Genomic DNA, 20143 nt, shown 5'->3' with positions numbered 1-20143 from the left:
GGCTATAAACAGAGGTGGTATAAGTATATATCTTGTAATTGATTAAAATTAGAAGTACTCAGTTCTTGTACTTGAGTAAAAGTAGAAGTACCAGAGTGTAGGAATACTCTGTTACAGTAAAAGTCCTGCATTCCAAATGTTCCTCAAGTAAAAGTAGAAAAGTATTATTATCAAAATATAGTGAAAGTAGCGACAGTAAAGTAGTCATTTTGCAGATTGGTCCATTTCAGAATAATATGATACGTTTTATAATGATTGATCATGAAAGTGTTCTCAAAGCTGGTAAAGGTGCAGCTAGTCTGAATGACTTTGTATACTGCAGGGTAGCTTTTGGATTTACTCCAGGTGGAACTAAAGTCTGATTTAACACTTGATTATATTTCACATCATTCATCCACATCTGTAAAGTAACTAAAGGTATTACATACATGTAGTGGAGTAAAAGTACACCATTTACCTCTGAACTGTAGTGGAGTAGAAGTACAAAGTAGCAAAACATTGAAATACTTAAGTAAAGTACGAGTATCTCAAAATTGTGCCCAAGTATAGTACTTGTTGAGTTTATGAACTTAGTTACTTTACACCAGTGGCTATAAAGATAGAAAGACTAAGCCTTGCACAGAGGCCTGAAAATACATTTTCAAAATGCTCAACAGTGCTGCCAAAATTATAAACTGACTGCTACACAATTAAAATAAATGCTTTTTATATATTTCTATTAGATGTGACTCTATGGCGTTTCTGTTAATATTAACACTACTGCTTTAGTTGTTCTGACTGCTAAAATCCTCTGTTATTCCTCATTTTAAAGCCGATATTCTGTGGGGTCAGGGGGCTCGGATCCTTGTCACCTTTTTCATACCTGATGAGTTTTCATCCCTGTTGTCAATTTGTTTGGTTATCTAGGCACAGCTGTGTGTGACTCCCTCTGGTACACTGGTATGTGTTTTCCTAATGTAGAGAGCATTGATTAATTAATAAACTACACACTGACTCTAGATCATGACCAAATCCTTATTTTTTGATCAAATGTTTTTCAATTTTTTTTATTGTATATTATATAACAGCTGCAAATCACAGACCGGAGTCTCTGCTACTGTGGACCACGAAGGAGGGGATTATCATCCCCATCCCCAAAGACCCTGCATGGCATGGAAATCTCCTCCTCCTGGAACAATTATACACCCAGCATATGCTCCCTGTGTTGGCCAGTAGAGAGGAGGACATTTAAATAAACATACTCTTAACACCCTCGGACTCTGCGTTGTGTTTCGTATGTGTGATGGGGTGTTATGCAGAGGGGAGGAAAACAGGACACAGCAGATTGGGATTGTGGTGGAGATGCTGAGCAGTTATTTAATTGTTGCGTGTAATTATTATTATACTGTGTGCTTCTTAGTTATTCCATCTTTTGCTGTAACATGGATCTGTATGTAACTCTATATTTAATTGTTATCTACCACACTTCCTTCTACATCATACACCATCATTATACATGATGGTGTATATAGGATATGTATTTATTTGTATACATATCTAAATTGTATAATTTTATTTTTCGTATTTGGGATTTCTCTTTTGTCCACTCAAATACACTTGGCCCTTTCTCTTTTCCATGTGGAAAATGGCAGCTGCATATTCTGCTTTTCTCATCTGCTCCCTGTCTGCTCATCTATGATGAGAAAATTATATAATTAATTACTAATAATCATTTAAACCTGTTATTACCAATATTTCACAAATTCTTCATGTAAACTTAAGAGCACAGCTGTATGTTGAGTATGTCAGCTTTGCTTGGTTCATCTTACTGGGGGGGGGGGGCTGCTACATGGATGTCGGTGCAGTCCACAATAATTTTGCAGCTGAAGGCAGAATGAATTTGTTATTGACTCAGAATGAAGCACAACTTCATGTCATACAATACATTGACTTTATTTGTAATTGTGTAAAAAAATAAAGCATTGATTAGCAAGCAGGACCTGGCAGGAACAGAGAATGGTGATGGATGGAGCTGGGAAGAGAGAAGAATAAAGAAAACAGATCAACTTTATTATCGGATATTAAAAATTCAATTTCAAAACAAGTTGCCGCTCCTACAGTTTTCTAGTGTGTAAAGATGATTTCACATGACCAATGCAAAATATCACACTCAATACATGTGTGTCTCTGAGGGGTGCATTGTGCCTTTGATGTAAATAAATAATATACCATAACCAAATACTATTACGTACAGTGGAAATCAGGTTACCAGAGCAGGTCAGACCAGTGTGCATGTTCCTCAGGGTCTCAGCAGTTACAGGTGAGGTAAAGAAAATAAAAGAGAAAAAGTTCAGTAACAACACTTTAAAGTAACAACACTGAATAATTATCTCTTTTAATAATTTTCTCTCAGTAATCACTCAACTACTGTCTTTCCAACAAACAGATTGACTCACTCTCACTATCATCACAATGAAACACGTCCAGAAGAATGTCATGCAAAGCTGCCTGCCTTCCTTCCTTCGACTCTCCCTGAACTGCCTGATCTTTTAATGGTCAATGTTAACCATTTGTGCAGATAGCATTAAGTAGAAAAGATCGCTGATACTAATGTGGCGTTAGCCTACCTCCCGCCCCCTTAGCACCTGGTGGAGGGGGCGATATGCTACTCTTCAAATGTTTCACAAAATACTTACCATCATGACTACTCTTACTGTTTAACATTTTGGTTTACTTCATGTTAAGGCTAATACAAATGACGAGGCTAAGTAATGTAATGTAATATAATGCTAACTAACATGCTCGCTACTAGCTAGGTAGCTAACTTGACTATGTTCCATGCAAAACATGTATATTACCTGATATGTTTGGTCCAACGACTCCTGGTCCTTTCATCAGACGGGAAGCGATAGAACGAGCAAGTGGTATGATCTCTTTTGTGATTACAACCTCGTACAAAGCACACAGGCATCTTGTAAAAGTGAATTTATTGGAGCAATCTCTTATATTTATTGGAGGGAATAAATCAGTCTTCTTCTTCCTCTTTGCTTTGCGAGTCACAACCAGTCTTGGAGCATTATCGCCTATGACATCACTTACGCGACCCAGAATGCATTTGGGATTTGTAGTCTTTCTAGTTGCGTATTATTCATAGTCTTATATTTCAGCATTTTTACGACAAACTGTGACTTTTTTTACATGGAAATGATTGTTTAAGATTGACAAACATCATATGTGTCATTCGTGGCACAATTCAAACGGGATCAAAAGATAACTTTTCTCTCTCCATTGACTTCAATGTATAATTTTCCGCTTCCGGGGTCCCATGGAGGCTCCCGGAAGGGGAGGGACTTCGCCTCTCTTAGAGAGGCGAAGTCCCGCCCATCTACTTCCGACCCATGGGACCCCGGAAGCGGAAAATTATACATTGAAGTCAATGAAGAGAGAAAAGTCATCTTTCGATCCCGTTTGAATTGTGCCACGAATGACACATATGATGTTTGTCAAATTAAAAGAACATTTTGCAAGTCAAAAAAATAAAAATGTGTCATAAAACTGTGAAGTTACACATTTTTGTTGTGTGAAACCGCTCAGTGAACTACAGGTCTCTGGTCTCGCACAATACGCGTCACCATCACAAAGATGGCCGTCACGTTGGCAAATTTCACCTGTTTCTTTCAGAATGAGGCGAAAAAGTATAAAACGAGGTGAAAATCACTACAAGTCTGGGCATGTTGAGAGCTGTACGAAAGGGGAGTTAGTCTGTTCTGTAAGAGCCAGCATGCGGGACCGGATTTACAAGGTTTCAGTGAGTAATATGAGTGCAATGTTTAACGTTAATGTCAGCTAGCTAACATTAGCTAACAAGGTACACTAACGTGTTTTGTTTTAGCAACTGGTTTTCTCCTTAAGAACTTCGTGGTCTCTGTGTATGCTGTGGATAACATTAGTGTTCACAAGAACAAGATACACTCCCGTGTTTTGTTTTAGTTGCTCTTCAGATTGAAGCGGCCAGTTTTATATCGACTATGTGATCTCCTTTTTACATCTCGTTGTGTCATTTGAGTTAATTTGCTGTGTGTAGATTCAAGGATTTTTGTTATGATTGTCAATTTGTTTGGTTATCTAGGCACAGCTGTGTGTGACTCACTCTGGTACACTGGTATGTGTTTTCCTAATGTAGAGAGCATTGATTAATTAATAAACTACACACTGACTCTAGATCCTGACCAAATCCTTTTTTTTTGTTGATCAAATGTTTTTCAAAAATGTATTGTATATTATATAACAGCTGCACATCACAGACTGGAGTCTCTGCTACTGTGGACCACGAAGGAGGCGATCATCATCCCCATCCCCAAAGACCCTGCATGGCATGGAAATCTCCTCCTCCTGGAACAATTCTACACCCAGCATATGCTCCCTGTGTTGGCCAGTAGAGAGGAGGACATTTAAATAAACATACTCTTAACACCGTCGGACTCTGCATTGTGTTTCGTATGTGTGATGGGGTGTTATGCAGAGGGGAGGAAAACAGGACACAGCAGATTGGGATTGTGGTGGAGATGCTGAGCAGTTATTTAATTGTTGAATGTAATTATTATTATACTGCGTGCTTCTTAGTTATTCCATCTTTTGCTGTAACATTGATCTGTATGTAACTCTATATTTACTTGTTATCTACCACACTTCCTTCTACATCATACACCATCATTATACATGGTATATATAGGATATATATATTTGTATACATATCTGTAAATTGTATAATTTTCTTTTCGTATTTGGGATTTCTCTTCTGTCCACTCAAATACACTTGGCCCTTTCTCTTTTCCATGTGGAAAATGGCAGCTGCATATTCTGCTTTTCTCATCTGCTCCCTGTCTGCTCGTCTACAATGAGAAAATTATATAACTAATTACTAATAATCATTTAAACTGTTATTACCAATATTTCCCAAATTCTTCATGTAAACTTAAGAGCACAGCTGTATGTTGAGTGTCAACTTTGCTTGGTTCATCTTACTGGGGGGCAGCTACATGGATGTTGCTGCAGTCCACAATAATTTTGCAGTTGAAGGCAGAATGAATTTATTATTGACTCAGAATGAAGCACAACTTCATGTCATACAATACATTGACTTTATTTGTAATTGTGTAAAAAAATATGAGCATTGATTAGCAAGCAAGACCTGCAGGAACAGAGAATGGTGATGGATGGAGCTGGGAAGAGAAGAATAAAGAAAACAGATCAACTTTATTATCGGATATTAAAAATTCAATTTCAAAACAAGTTGCCGCTCCTAAAGTTTTCTAGTATATAAAGATGATTTAACATGACCAATGCAAAATATCACACTCAATACATGTGTGTCTCTGGGGGGTGCATTGTGCCTTTGATGTATATAAATAATATACCATAACAAAATACTATTACGTACAGTGGAAATCAGGTTGCCAGAGCAGGTCAGTCCAGTGTGCATGTTCCTCAGGGTCTCAGCAGTTACAGGTGAGGTAAAGAAAATAAAAGAGAAAAAGGTCAGTAACAACACTTTAAAGTAACAACACTGAATAATTATCTCTTTTAATAATTTTCTCTCAGTAATCACTCAACTACTGTCTTTCCAACAAACAGATTGACTCACTCTCACTATCATCACAATGAAACACGTCCAGAAGAATGTCATGCAAAGCTGCCTGCCTTCCTTCCTTCGACTCTCCCTGAACTGCCTGATCTTTTAATGTTCAATGTTAACCATTTGTGCAGATAGCATTAAGTAGAAAAGATCGCTGATGCTAATGTGGCGTTAGAACTACCTCCCGCCCCCTTAGAACCTGGTGGAGGGGGCGATAGGCTACTCTTCAAATGTTTCACAAAATACTTAACATCATGACTGTTTAACATTTTGGTTTACTTCATGTTAAGGCTAATACAAATTACAAGGCTAAGTAATGTAATTTAATGCTGACTAACATGCTCGCTACTAGCTAGTAGTGGTGTCAACAATAATCGATTCGGCGATGCATCGCAATGCGGGGCATGCCCGATTCAGCATCGATGCGGCAAAGTGCCATAATCGATTATGTTTTCTGGCCTCCAGTGGAAAGTTGTGGGGACAATTGCTCTGTCGCTAGTTTGGAGTTTTAAACTACAACTCCAGTTTAAAACTGTGTTAAACTCCAAACTAGTGACAGAACAATTGCCCCGCGAAGTTTCAATTACTTCCGGCGGCATCATAACAACATTAATCAAGATGGCTGAGGCGGAGGGAGATGACCACGATAGACGGACCATTAAAAATGCACCCAAAGCGTGGAAAGCTGACATCTGGGCACATTTTGGATTCTACGAAGTAAATGGGAAACTAGACAAGACTTACGCGGTGTGTAAAACCTGCCACACTAAAATCAAGCACTTTGGCAATACAACTAACTTCACAAATCATGTTGATTGCTGGCATCCTGAGTTGGCTTCAAAAGCAACACAAAAAGTTGATACATCCCAGCCAAGAATTGACGAGTCGCTAGTGTCAACGTTGCCACACAACTCTGAGAGAGCAAAGAGGATCACACGATCGGTGGCATGTTTCATAGCGAAAGATCTACGACCCTATTCTGTGGTAGAAAATGTGGGGTTTCGCCACATGCTTAAAACACTTGAGCCCCGGTATAAGCTACCGACAAGAGCTACTTTCACGGATTCTGCGCTTCCCGCAATATACAAAGAAACCAAAGCAAAGGTAATGGAATCCATGTGTAAAGCCAGTCGTGTAGCCATTACAAGTGACGCCTGGACTTCAGTCGCAACAGAGTCCTATGTAACCATAACGGCACATTATATTAGCGAGGATTGGCAGATTGCATCACATGTGCTGCAGACGAGAGCAGTTTATGAGAGCCACACTGGTGCTCATATGGCGAGGCTACTCTTGGATGTTGTTGAGGAATGGCAGCTAACAGATAAAAGTATTGTGCTGGTGACGGACAACGCCGCTAATATGATAAGTGCTGCTGAAATTGGGAAGTTCCCTCATGTTAAATGCTTCGCGCATACGTTGAACCTCGCTGCGCAGCGGGCGCTTAAGCTACCGACGGTCTCCAGGCTTCTGGGCAGAGTCCGACGCATCTCAGCATACTTCCACCGCAGCACAAAGGCAAAGCACCTGCTTGAAGAAAACCAGAGGGTTGTTCTTAAACTGACAAGTCCACTGAAACTGATAACTGATGTCGCCACAAGGTGGAATAGTGCTCACGATATGATGGAGAGGTTTTTGCAACTGCAAGCTGCAGTGCATGCCACACTGCTGTCGCCTGCCCTAAATGTAGATGAAAGTGACATCGTCACTCTCAGCAGAGCAGATCTGGCTAACATGGAGGAAGCAGTGAAGACATTAAAACCAGTGAAGGATGCCACTGTTTTTATGTCAGAGGAGAGCAGTCCTACAGTCAGCCTCATTGCACCAGTATATGCCCAACTCCTCCAGAACATGTCAGACACTATTGGAGACCAACCACTGATCCGGGATGTGAAGAATGCCATCAAAACAGATCTCCTTAAGAGGTACAACAGTGGGGCAGAGAAGAAGATCCTTCATACATCCTCTGCCCTGGATCCTCGCTTTAAGGGGTTACCTTTCCTGACAGAAGAGGAGAGATTAGATGTCTACGCAGGAGTGACTTCAGAGGCTGCATCCCTGGAGGTAATTGAATTTCTACTTGTAAAACTTATGGAATATCTTTCAATTCAATTGTAATAACAATGTAATGTTAAATAAGCAGCTGCATAGTCAGTAAAATGTTAAGACTGAGAAAAATAGTTATCTGTTGTGATGTGAGCTGCAGCATTGGCTGAGAAAGTGCTGCTAACTGCTGTTTTTTGCTCTTATTTATTTTGTTCAAACACAGTATGAGAGGAGACGTAGGACAGAAGATGAAGCGCCTGGCAGAACAGGAAGTTCAGGAACCAATGAAGAGTTGCTGTCCGTGGATGACAATGTGTCTGACTTAGCAGGCCCCTCTGCCCCCAAAAGAAGAGCCTCGTCATCGCTGCTTGTGAGTTTGCTGGGAGCTGCTTTCAATGACATCAGTGAACCTGCAGGACAGAGTAAGACCGCCGATGCCAGTGCTGACGAGGAAATGGAATTGTACTGTAGATCTCCAGCTGCACCTCTCTCTGAGGATCCCTTGGACTGGTGGCATCGCCATAAGGGCACATTTCCTCTCCTCTCTAGGTTGGCAAAGAGATACTTGTGCATCCCAGGGACAAGTGTGTCAGCAGAGAGAGTATTCTCCACTGCAGGAGATATTATCACTGCAAAAAGAAGCGCTCTCAAACCGGACCATGTTGATCAGCTTGTGTTTTTGCACAAGAACCTTGAAATTCCCAAATGCTGAACAGTGAGAAGTTATGATGTAGGCTTAGGTCAAACTATATATTTCCTCACTCTGAAACGGATTGTTTATGATGGTGATGTTGAACTCAGACGGAAGAAGTTGTTTGCACAAATTTGGTAGTAGCCTAAGCCTACACACTTTATTTTTGGTTTACATTACAATATATTTCTCATCTTGATATTTTGTTGTATGCAGCTGATGTGATTGCCAGGTAGGATTCTCATCTCAGGTATATAATTGTTGTCATTGTCTTAAAGCTGCTAAGCTGTTGTTTTGTTGAAAAAAGTTGCACTTGACTTTACTACTTGAAAAAAGTTTCACAGTAATAAGTGGTTACTGTGTGTTGCACTGAGTATTTTTATTGCTGGGTGCCTGGGTGGTTGGTTGTTGTTACAATAGTGTGACTGATTACTGTTTGCACAGGAGTTCAGGAAGTGACCTGTTGTAGAGCGTCTATTTTATTGTGTGTAAAATAACTGCTGGACAATATTGGCTGTAATTGCTCTATTCAATTTCAAATGGTTCTAAAGCAGAGAGAAGAGAAACATTTCTTATTCAAAGCAGTGATTTATGTTTTCTTTTTTTTCAGGTTTGAAAATGCCATATCCAATACCCTGTACCATTTTTTATTATTATTTAATTTTATTTAATGACATTTATGTCAAAGATGCAGGAGAGTGATAATACACACATAGCAGCCAATAAAATCTATCCTATCTGACTGCTTGTATTGCCTCATGACTCACGAAAAAAGTCCCTTGTTGTGTGCAGTAGAATTGTGATGCATCGCAATGCATCGCAATGCATCGTAGAATCGAATCGAATCGAATCGTTACCTGGTGAATCGTAATCGAATTGAATTGTGAGGGCAGTGCCAATGCACACCCCTACTAGCTAGGTAGCTAACTTGACTCTGTTCCATGCAAAACATGTATATTACCTGATATGTTTGGTCCAACGACTCCTGGTCCTTTCATAAGACGGGAAGCGATAGAACGAGCAAGTGGTATGATCACTTTTGTGATTACAACCTGGTACAAAGCACACAGGCATCTTGTAAAAGTGAATTTATTGGAGCAATCTCTTATATTTATTGGAGGGAATAAATCAGTCTTCTTCTTCTTTGCTTTAATTGCGAGATCTTCTTCTTCTTATTTGCTTTGTCACAACCAGTCTTGGAGCATTATCGCCTATGACATCACTTACGCGACCCAGAATGCATTTGGGATTTGTAGTCTTTCTAGTTGCGTATTTTTCATAGTCTTATATTTCAACAGTTTTACGACAAACTGTGACTTTTTTTACATGGAAATGATTGTTTAAGATTGACAAACATCATATATGTCATTCGTGGCACAATTCAAACGGGATCAAAAGATAACTTTTCTCTCTCAATTGACTTCAATGTATAATTTTCCGCTTCCGGGGTCCCATGGAGGCTCCCGGAAGGGGAGGGACTTCGCCTCTCTATACTGGTGTTAGGCAGGTCGTAGGGAGGAAGCTGTAAGCTGGAGTCTGAAATGAAGTGCTACATCTGTAGTCACAAACGTATGTAAACAGTGAGACTGACATTCAATTTAAAGTGCAATATTTAGAAACAATGACCAGTCTACGTAAACATTAGCTTACAGGGAGTCCTTCGTAGAGTAGTATGATTAGTTGATGTACAGTTCAGTGTAGCAATAGTGCAGCCCGGGCTAAGCTAACGAGCAGCTACGTTAGACCACTCAGTATATAATGTGGCAAGCTACCAAATGGGCCATAGCTAGTGTGTTTTATAGCAGTGCAAGCTACCTCTCTTTAGCGGCAATATACTTCTTAGCTTCCTCGACAGATGACAGCCAAACTTTGTCTCCATTCTCCGCCGTAATCATCAGCTTGGCCGGGTACTGGAGAGCAGGTCTGAGTCCGAGTGTATACAGCTGCGCCATTACCTCCCGGTACAGAGCACGCTGCATCACAACCTCGGGAATATAATCTTCGTAGAAGGCAATCGGTTTCCCCTCGTACCGTAGATCCGCTCTCATTTTCCGGGCTTCACGGATGACTTTTTCCTTGGTCTGGAAGTTGTGGAATCGGATGATGACCGGCCTCGGTCTTTCCCCAGGCTTTGGCTTTGCAGCAAACGACCTGTGAGCCCGGACCAGTTCAGGAGAAGAAGGCAGGATTTGGTCCCCCAGAAGCAGAGGTAGTAGGTCGGAAAAGAAGGTGGTTGGTCTCGGGCCTTCAATCGACTCAGGGAGACCAATGATGCGGATATTCTTGCGGCGGCTGCGGGCCTCGAGGTCCGCCGTTTTCGCCCGCAGTTTAGCATTGCTAGCGGCTAGCTCCGCGCACGTAGCTTCCAAAGTCGACAGGCGCCCGTCGACCAAATCCGCATTCGACTCCAAAGAGGAAATACGCTGCCCGTGATCGGAGATAGTCGCATGAATCAGATCAACTTTGGACTCGAGTGCGGCGATGACTGTTTTGAATTCCGCTGAGAAAGATACTTTATGGCTCTCCAACAAACTGGTTAGCGCCGCCATGCTAACGTCGCCAGCGGCGACATCCTCCGTAGGCATGGAGTCTTTCTTGGCTTGCTTTGCGGGCTTAGATGGCATGTCTCCTTGAGGAATAAAGTTGCTCAGTCGTTATGCATCGACTAGTGCAAGTGTGAAGTGAATAACGAGTTTTTACACAATAAAAAAAGTTGGAGGCGAGGGAGCGGAGGAAAGCACGTCTACTCCTCACTCTTCATTTCCGGAAGTCGAAACGTTGTTTTATAATGAACATAGTTCTCTTGACTCCGGGGTGACAGGTGAGCAGCGAAGTGTGAGCCCAGTGAATCACCTGTCGCTCGGCCTCCTGAACGAAAAGCCGGTTAGGCGGGCAACCCCTTGGTGCAGGAGCTCAAGCATTGGCTCGTATTACCTCCTTCTCTACTGACCAAGTCAGCGCTCCTACCACCCGGTTTAATGGGATGATGGGTTCCGGCTCCTTGACTGCAGGCACAGGGTCAAACAGACGGGACAGTGCGTCAGGCTTGACATTCTGAGACCCAGGCCTGTAGGAAAGAACAAAGTCAAAACGGTTAAAAAACAAGGTCCACCTAGCCTGGCGGGAGATCAGTCTTTTGGCTTTTCTTATATACTCCAGGTTTTTGTGATCGGTCCATACCACAAAAGGATGCTCGGCTCCCTCCAACCAATGCCTCCACTCTTCTAGTGCCAGCTTCACGGCCAGCAACTCACGGTTTCCCACGTCGTAATTTGTCTCTGCTGCAGGGTGAGTATGGGAGCAGAGGTGAACATTCCTTTAAGCCGAGAAAAAGCCTCCTCAGTCTGAGGAGACCACAAAAAAGGCACTTGAGGGGACGCGAGGACATGAAGAGGGGCTGCAATAGCACTGAAACTCCGCACAAAACGTCTGTAAAAATTTGCAAAGCCTAAAAACTGCTGCACTTTTTTACGAGAGTCAGGGGTAGGCCAACAAGCTACTGCGCTAACCTTCTCTGGGTCCTAACCTGACCTGGAGAAATGATGAAGCCCAAAAATGTGACTGTCTCTGCATGGAATTCGTATTTTTCTGCTTTGACAAACAACCTATTCTGGAGCAGCTCTTGTAGGACCTGGCGGACATGTTGTTTATGGGTGTCAAGATCAGGGGAGTAGATCAGAATGTCGTCAAGATAGACAAAAACGAAACGGTTCAGAAACTCCCTCAACACGTCGTTGATCATAGCCTGGAAAACAGCAGGAGCGTTTGATAATCCAAATGGCATTACAAGGTATTCATAGTGGCCTGAAGGGATGTTAAAACCCGTCTTCCATTCATCGCCCTCCCTGATCCAGACAAAATGATAAGCGTTACGCAGGTCTAACTTGGTGAAAACCTTGGCATCCTGAAGCTGCTCGAATGCTGACGAGATGAGAGGAAGGGGGTACCGGTTTTTAACCGTAATGTCATTGAGAGGTGAGTAGTCAATACATGGCCTAAGAGACCCATCCTTTTTTCCCAAAAAAAAAACCCCGCTCCTGCTGGTGATGAGGAAGGGCGAATAAGGCCTGTTTTGAGGGAGGCATCAATATAGTCCTTCATGGCCTCTTTCTCAGGTCCTGAAATAGCATATAGTCGACCCTTAGGAATTGAAGACCCAGCCAATCAGGTCAATAGCACAGTCATAGGGGTGGTGAGGAGGAAGAGTCAGAGCCTTGGATTTACTGAATACTTCACTTAAATCGTGGTAGCAGGAAGGGACTGAAAGTACATCAGGAAAATATATTTCTGGGATAGTTCCCTGCCTAACACTCCCAGTGTTACATCTCCTGTCAATCTCCGCTACCTGCTTAACACAGTGATCTATGCAATTCTTTCCCCACCCCTCCACCCTCCCAGATCCTCCAATCTATGTGAGGGTTATGAAGTTTCAACCAGGGAAACCCCAAAATGAGTGGATGTTGGGCTGAGTTAAATAAGTGAAATTACATTGTCTCGTGATGGTTATCATTACATCTTATTTCTAAAGGCTCTGTTTGGTGAGTCACTTTAAACAACAGCCGCCCATCGAGAGCACTCGCTTCAAGAGGCTGGGGTAGAGGTTTAGTTTTTTTGTCCCATTTTTTAACTAAACCCCAATCCATAAGACTTTTGTCTGCCCCTGAGGCAATGAGAGCACCCTGAGTAACCACATTGTCTCTGATTTTTACCTGGATGCGGGTCAGGGTGCGAGGAGGAAAGTCAGAGGAAGAGATCCGGCTCACCAACGTACTCCTCTTTATTGGTGAGCCTCCTCTTTTACCGGACAAGCCGCTTGTGGGTGTCCGCACTGCCCGCAGTAGAGGCACAGACCCTCCTTTAATCGACGCTGACGTTCTGCCATCGAAAGTTTGGCGCGGCCCAACTGCCTTGGCTCCTCCACGGAGCCAGGGGGCGCTGTTGTCCGGATTGCAGGTGGTGAGGGATGACGGGGCCTCCGAGAAGAAGTAGTATCCAGCGGCGAGCGTCTCCTCTGGAGAGGCGGATCAACCGCATCCTTGGATTTATTCCTTCTCCTCTCCGTCAAACGATTGTCTATCCTTATTGCCATGGATATGACAGAGTCCAAGTCAGCGGGCAGATCGAGAGGCGCCAGCTGGTCTTGTAGAGGATCCGAGAGACCGCTGACGAAAGCGTCAAACAATGCAGCGGAGTTCCAGCCGCTGTCGGCTGCCATAGTCCGGAACTCGATGGCGTAGTCAGCCACACTCCGCTGATGTTGTCGCAGCTTAATCAGAGCCCGAGCTGCTTCCCTGCCCGGCGTGGTTTGATCGAAGATCTTTCTCATAGTGTCTATTAAGTTTTCCAGAGACCCGCAGATGGGGGAGCCTCGGGACCACTCTGCCGTAGCCCACGCTGCTGCTCGGCCGGAGAGATGGGAGATCATGAAAGCCACTTTGGAACTGTCCGTGGGAAAAACAGCCGATTGGTGGTGATAGTGTAGCTCACACTGCAGGATGAACGGCCGGCAGCCTTCCGAGTCTCCGGAGTACTTTTCGGGTGGAGCCAGACGCATGGAAGTACTGTGCGGCTCAGTAGCCCGGTTGGGATCGATTCCGGTCGCCGCTGGAACCGGAGGAGTCGTAGGAGGAGAAACAGCCTGCAGGTGAGTGAGCACACGCTGAACCGCTGCTACCAGTAGATTTACTTGGGTCGTCACCGATGTTTGTAGTTCCCCATGGCTGTTGGTTAGATTCTGCACTCCCTGCTGCATGTTGGCCATATGCTCCTCTTGTTGCCCAAGACGTTGGCCCTGAAAGCGGCTGGCGTTCTTAATCTTCATTTTGTTGGTCAGTTCGTACTGTCAAGGAGTGAAATCTGAAGCATGAACTCAATTGCACGACTCAAAACTCAGACTCGGATAGTGTTTAAAAATAAAGACTTTACTGGGATTTGCACAGTAATGAAAACAAGGAAAACAAAACACTCTTTCGAGGAAAACTAGAACAGTGATCAATAACATAGATCCGTGAGAAGTCTGTGAGGTAAGCAGGAACGTAGGTCATAGAGAGACAACGAACTGACAATGAACAGGAGGGAGCTAACACCATATATAAACAGGTAAAGGGGACACAGGTGGAAACAATCAGGGCGGGGAAAATAATCAAGGACGCAGGAGACAGAAGGGGGCGGGGAGCGTGGATGCCTGAAATGAGATGGAGAATTAATTAAGGGAATAAACATAAAGCACAGGACAAAGGGACATGACAAAACTAACATAAAGAATAAACTTTCACTATAAATTTCTTAGACATGACAATGTGCGTATATCAACAATGGGGCTTTCTATTTTCTCTAAACATCTAAACAAATCACATCAGAAATATTTGTAATTATCCCTATAATCACATTGACCTTCTAAATGTTTTACAATGGAACATGTAGAATGTATATAATAGAAGGTATCATTTTTTCACCTTGTTTGTATCTCATGTTATATGTTCAGTTAGTGACATTTGGCATCATGACCAATAATCATGTTTCCAATCAATCAAGCCCACATTTAATAATGTTTTCCATTGTTGGAATCAGTGTTAATAAATGAAGAATGTATTTAATTATCCTGTCACACATTGAACCTTCTGAAAAAAATGCCCTCTCCATCAGATTGTTTAGTCAGCAGAATGTGCATACAGCGAGGTTCTGTCAATCAGTCTGTTTGAACTCTGACCCCCCAGAGTCACTGCCAGGTCCTCGATTAGCCTCTATTGGCTCATCGGACTATCAGGGAGCACAGCCCAGAAAACAAGCACGGCTGCCTGGATGGGGAGGCCCCTGCTGAGCGGGGCCCTCTGTCACCGGGCAGAGAATGATGGTCTATCTGCTGTTTGTCTCTGGCACCATTTTGTTTTCCAAGTGTGCTGTGGCTACAGGTCAGCGGAGCCCCAGCATCAGACACGCTCTGTCTCTGTCGCCTAGATCTATTTGCAAAATAAATAAAGGGGAAGGGCTTAGGCCCGGGTCGTGTTTTGACTTCATCATTTATATTTTGTTCATTTTCTACCCCCACACCACAACCATGTTCTGCTGGAGTGGCTAAGTGTTTGTGGATAAAAGAGGATCATGCTTCAATCACTGGGTGTTTAGTGAGGACTAGAATAAAGGACTGTACAACATTGTGCTTAACATTTTAAAACATGGACACAAACCTCTTTCTATACTTTAGGTAGCTTGATCAACAGTACACAAAACTATCGCATACATGGATGTCACTTGGGCGTGCTACTTCTACAACTGCCTGTTCTGCTGTTTAACCTTCTGTAGTGTTCGGGACCACTTTACTACTTTGATCAATCATAAATATTGGGTTTTACATTTGCTTGCCTCAAAGCCCTATGATATCCTCCACATGGCCTTTGAACATATAACATTGCTGAACCCCACTTTCATTGCATTTTGAGTGTTTAGTCAACTTTGTAACACCTATGGTGTTCCTGGTCTAAAATGGTCACCATAGAAATGTAATGGGTAACCCTAGATTATGTTCACCCATCAGAACACACCCAAACCAAGAACCATGTTCATTTTGGAATACATGTTCAGTGTCTTTTCACTGCAGGTATTCGTGTTAACGAGTAGTTTGAGATATTGTTAAAAGAGTGTGAAATACAATTTGGTGATGATTCATGTATTTTGTTTTAAAGTAGTTAAAACAGACCATAACGAAGAAGAAGGGGGAGACAAACTAACACGACGGGAGGATTAAAGGCAGTTTCATGGTCTGGCCCTACGATTAATGAATTCCTCAAACAAAACCAAAACTCATCAACCAGAGCTACTACCTGAGGGGATTGTAAAATACCTTATAGAACAAATGCCTATGAGCAGTCAGCCTTTTCCTATGGAGCACTGTTCCCACAGAACTAAGGGAAATAGTAGAGAAAGGTTCATATCATTGTTTTACTTATTGTCTTTGCTTGTTAGCTTTTATCTGTGCTTATGTGTGTGCTTTTGTGTCTGTTGAATGTTAATACGTTTGTATATAAGGGCTTTTAGTTGTGCATATGAGCTGTCAGGTGCTGTCATTGTGCTCCTGTGTTTCTGTCTGTGCTTACGTGCCTATATATTGTTGCATGCATTTTTCATACCTTCAGCTTGGCGGTCTGCTGGATAGTAATTGGGCACATTTACATGATGGACTCAAGTGCTCATGTTAGTTAGTATGCATTTTCCCTCCATGTTAATAAATACAAATACATTAGCAGTGTAACTTCTTTGCATGTTAACAATGCACCCAATAATACAACAAGGTGTAGAGAGTCTGGAAAACATATTCACTAGTTTAGTTAAATCACCAGCTAAAAGGTTGAAAAAATATCAAGTAATACAACAATAAGTATACAATGACTGATTGCATGCATGATATGACTTACAGGTCTCAAGGAAACACACAGAATAGTTTCTCCTCTCTTACACCCTTCAAAACTTTCTAGGGCTGCTCGATTATGGCAAAAATCTTAATCACGATTATTTTTGGTCAATATTGATATCACGATTATTAAATATGATTATTCATTAACTTCGAAAACATCTGTTTATTGAACTTCAAAACATAAATAAATAATAATTTGAACAGTATCTTTTTAACAGTTGATTACCCCAAACTTTAAGTATAATTCCAACCCAGTCTCATAAAAAAACGTGTAATAACTACGTTGGTCCACAACTTGGGACGTAGTATTTCTACAAAAACGCCTCTGAAATTGTAAGATCCCTACGTTTTTTTTCACCATTCATTCCAATGGCCGGTTGTCTATGTCACGTGATCTTCAAATTTCTCCCTGCAGAAGAAAAAAACGTGGCCGAACTTCGTTTTAATCTCGGTGGAAAATGCCTATTTTAAGGTTAGTTTGGCCATTAAAATGCGTTTTGATGTCATTTGATGCGAGAAATATGAGTTGTTATTTCAGATTATGTGTGCAGTGGATGTACATGATCTTTAGTTGGCTAGTTATTACGAAGATTACTTCAGGAAATTGTGTCTATACAACGTTTTCATTGTTACCAAGGTGGTTGCTAGGGACGCTGCTATCGATATTATTTCTGTTATGTTGTGTAACTGTTTAATGGTGTTATCTTTATTGCAACCCCCTTCCCCGTCAATTTATAGTGTTGGTTCACAGCAGAAACGTATTAGTTTAACAAAATCCGCATCTAAAATTGTGGCATAGATAGGTTATTTTCCCCTGTGCAATTCTCCATTTAGTCAACAATAACACAATTATCCTTGTGTTTATTTATTTGTTCGATTAATAAATACAAGTTGGAGTCCGTCAGGAGTAGGACCGAGGGTCGGAGCAGCTCATTTGGTTTAGAGAATATTACACCCGGAAGTAAGTATTCTCTCCGCTTCGCTTGACAAACCCCGTGATAGTCCTCAAGCTCTGTGATTGGATGTTTGAGTGTGCTCTGAGGGTTACGCCGAGCGTCGAACAGCAATTGAAATGGGATGGAACCACGGCAGACTGTCCAAAACTGGATTTGAACGGGTCCTCAAATTTAAAACATATAATTAATAAATGGGTGAAAATTGCTTGTGCCCATAATGGGCAGAATTAATATATATACCCACATGCCAGCTAAGGTCAGAAGAGCTTTATTTAACAGCTGGTCTTATGTTTGTGACCCCTCCTGTTGTTAATTGATAAGCCTGAAACATGCACTTGTCAAGGTTCAGAGGCACATTTTGCAAATATGGCAGTAGCCATCGATCATCTTAAGATAAGATATACTTTATTGATCCCAAGTTGGAAACATTTGCGTTACATCAGCATGTGTAAAAGTTGTAAATATGCAGTGGTGTTTATTTGTAAATCATTTAGTATAATCACACAAATTCTATGTTTTATATTTAATAATTCTGTGTTCTTTATTTATTGATTGTTCAATACCTGACAAGGCCGGAGAGGAAATATCTACATACATCTTATAAGAGTATAATTATGTATAATATCAGTTCAAATAAGTGCTTCAACATAGTTAACATTGCTGGAGGTATGCACACATATTGATAGATGTCTTGTAATGCACTATAGAGCTCCTGCGGATGATGTCACATATGCTGGTCACGTGACGAGAAACGAAGGGGGCAGCCATTTTGGCAGTAATCGCGTCAGTAAATTCATTGGCAGGCACTGGCAGACTGTCGAGGATGGTGGATAACTGCTGTGCACCAGGTTGCACAAATAGGCGTGGGAAGAAGAAAGGTGTATCTTATTATCGCATTCCAAAAGACGCGGAGAGGAGGGAAAAGTGGATCGCAGCGATTAAAAGAGCCAGGAGCCGTCTGAACAAGACTGAAAGATGGGACCCCCCGGCCGTTTGCTTTCGCTTATGCAGTGATCACTTCATATCAGGTGGGTGAAGGAATACAGTACAATGCTACAAAAATAGATAAATAAAGGTTAAAAACGCCAGCCACTTTGGTTGAGTACGTTCAAAAATACAAACTAGTTTCAGACGCACTGCAGTAGCTATCCAAGCTAATAAACAAACATGCTAACGTGACACTGCCGTAGCTAGACAAGCTAATAAACAAACAATGCTAACGTGACACTGCCTATCAAACTGGAATAATTTAATACTTACCCTTGCAGTGATGATGCCGAAGTTTTTGGATGTAAGACTCCACAGTTGAATGTTGTTTACGAAGCCGGACTGACACCATTTGTAAGCCTCCAAGCTTTTGTAAGCTCTGAGGGAGTCTCCTGAGTACACTGATGGAAAGCTTACAAGATAGTTGTGGATGTCCGCGTAGCGCAAGTCGGGTACATCGTCTTCAGAGCAGGAGGTTATGCTCTTGAAAAGCACACCGGGTGCATTATATGGGTCGCTTATATTTAATCTTTCTAATTTTGTACTATAAAGCCGAATTTCACTTGAATTAAAATGAGATGTATACTCGCACGGTAGGAAAACGCTGGCGCCGGTCGTCATGTTTACTGCCAAAATGGTGGCTGATAACCCAAAGTCACGTGACCGCAGGAGCTCTATTGAGGAACCTGCGACCCAAGTTTTTCATTCATTGCATAACTACACCGTTTGTGTATATATGTCAATAAACCTTAGACAATCTTGAAATCTTGAAAGGGATGTGCAAAATAGTCATTATATACAGTCTTTAATTAACTATTAGTAGAGAATAATGAGTAATGAATATACTTTATAGGGATCCTATTAATATCTAATAATAAAAATAATGAAATTCAATAACATGCTTTAACCACTAGGTGTCCCTTTCTATCAGCTCTACACCTTTATGGTGTAAATACAGCCTATCTACCAATTGGATCAAATATAAAAGTCAGCCGAATTAGTGTTGATACTGCAAAAAGACGTATTGTGTGAAAATAAATGTAAGATGTTGTTTAATTGCTGATATATTTATGATCCACGTCACGTTTCCAGTGTTGGTGGCAGTTCCTCATGTTTGTCTAGAAGTCTTCTCATCAGGGCTCTATAAATAGAGAACTACGGCAGATAAGTAATATTTAATGCAGCCGAACCGTGTATTACAATGCCGTTATGTGATGACTTTCAAAGAGAAAAGCAAGCATACTCGGAATAAAGTATTATTTTATTTTAAAAAAATGTTTTCGGTCTGTTTCCGGTATTTGTTAATGACGATTAAATACGACAATTAAAACGTTTTTTGGACACAATTTCCTGAAGTAATCTTCGTAATAACTAGCAAACTAAAGATCATGTACATCCACTGCACACATAATCTGAAATAACAACTCATATATACTACG

General features: G+C 41.7%; 2 protein-coding genes and 1 long non-coding RNA gene across 3 annotated transcripts in view; 1 reads left to right on the top strand and 2 right to left on the bottom strand.

Annotated features, from left to right (window-relative positions):
* Positions 1-20143, bottom strand: part of LOC307043614 (uncharacterized protein) — a 307614-nt gene that overhangs the window by 59860 nt on the left and 227611 nt on the right. The window lies entirely within an intron of this gene.
* Positions 1912-3285, bottom strand: LOC307044384. Its single transcript, XR_013809631.1, has 2 exons — positions 2232-3285; positions 1912-2011 (listed from the first exon to the last, which is right to left on the bottom strand). It is a non-coding gene; the product is annotated as an uncharacterized lncRNA (long non-coding RNA).
* On the top strand, positions 6438-9093 carry LOC307045447 (E3 SUMO-protein ligase ZBED1-like). Its single transcript, XM_079691126.1, has 2 exons — positions 6438-7678; positions 7884-9093. The coding sequence occupies exons 1-2, from the start codon at positions 6623-6625 to the stop codon at positions 8370-8372; spliced, it is 1545 nt and encodes a 514-aa protein (XP_079547252.1). The 5' UTR covers positions 6438-6622; the 3' UTR covers positions 8373-9093.

Source organism: Notothenia rossii, assembly GCF_949606895.1.
Source record: "Notothenia rossii genome assembly, chromosome: 6".
In the NCBI taxonomy this organism is placed as follows: domain Eukaryota; kingdom Metazoa; phylum Chordata; class Actinopteri; order Perciformes; family Nototheniidae; genus Notothenia; species Notothenia rossii.
This window is presented reverse-complemented; position numbering and strand designations above follow the sequence as displayed.

Excerpts from the sequence above, each read along its gene's own strand:
- LOC307045447 (XM_079691126.1), top strand. The coding sequence starts at position 6,623 with ATGCTTAAAACACTTGAGCCCCGGTATAAGCTACCGACAAGAGCTACT. Across the intron at positions 7,679-7,883 it reads CAGAGGCTGCATCCCTGGAG|TATGAGAGGAGACGTAGGAC; the intron begins GTAATTGAATTT and ends GTTCAAACACAG.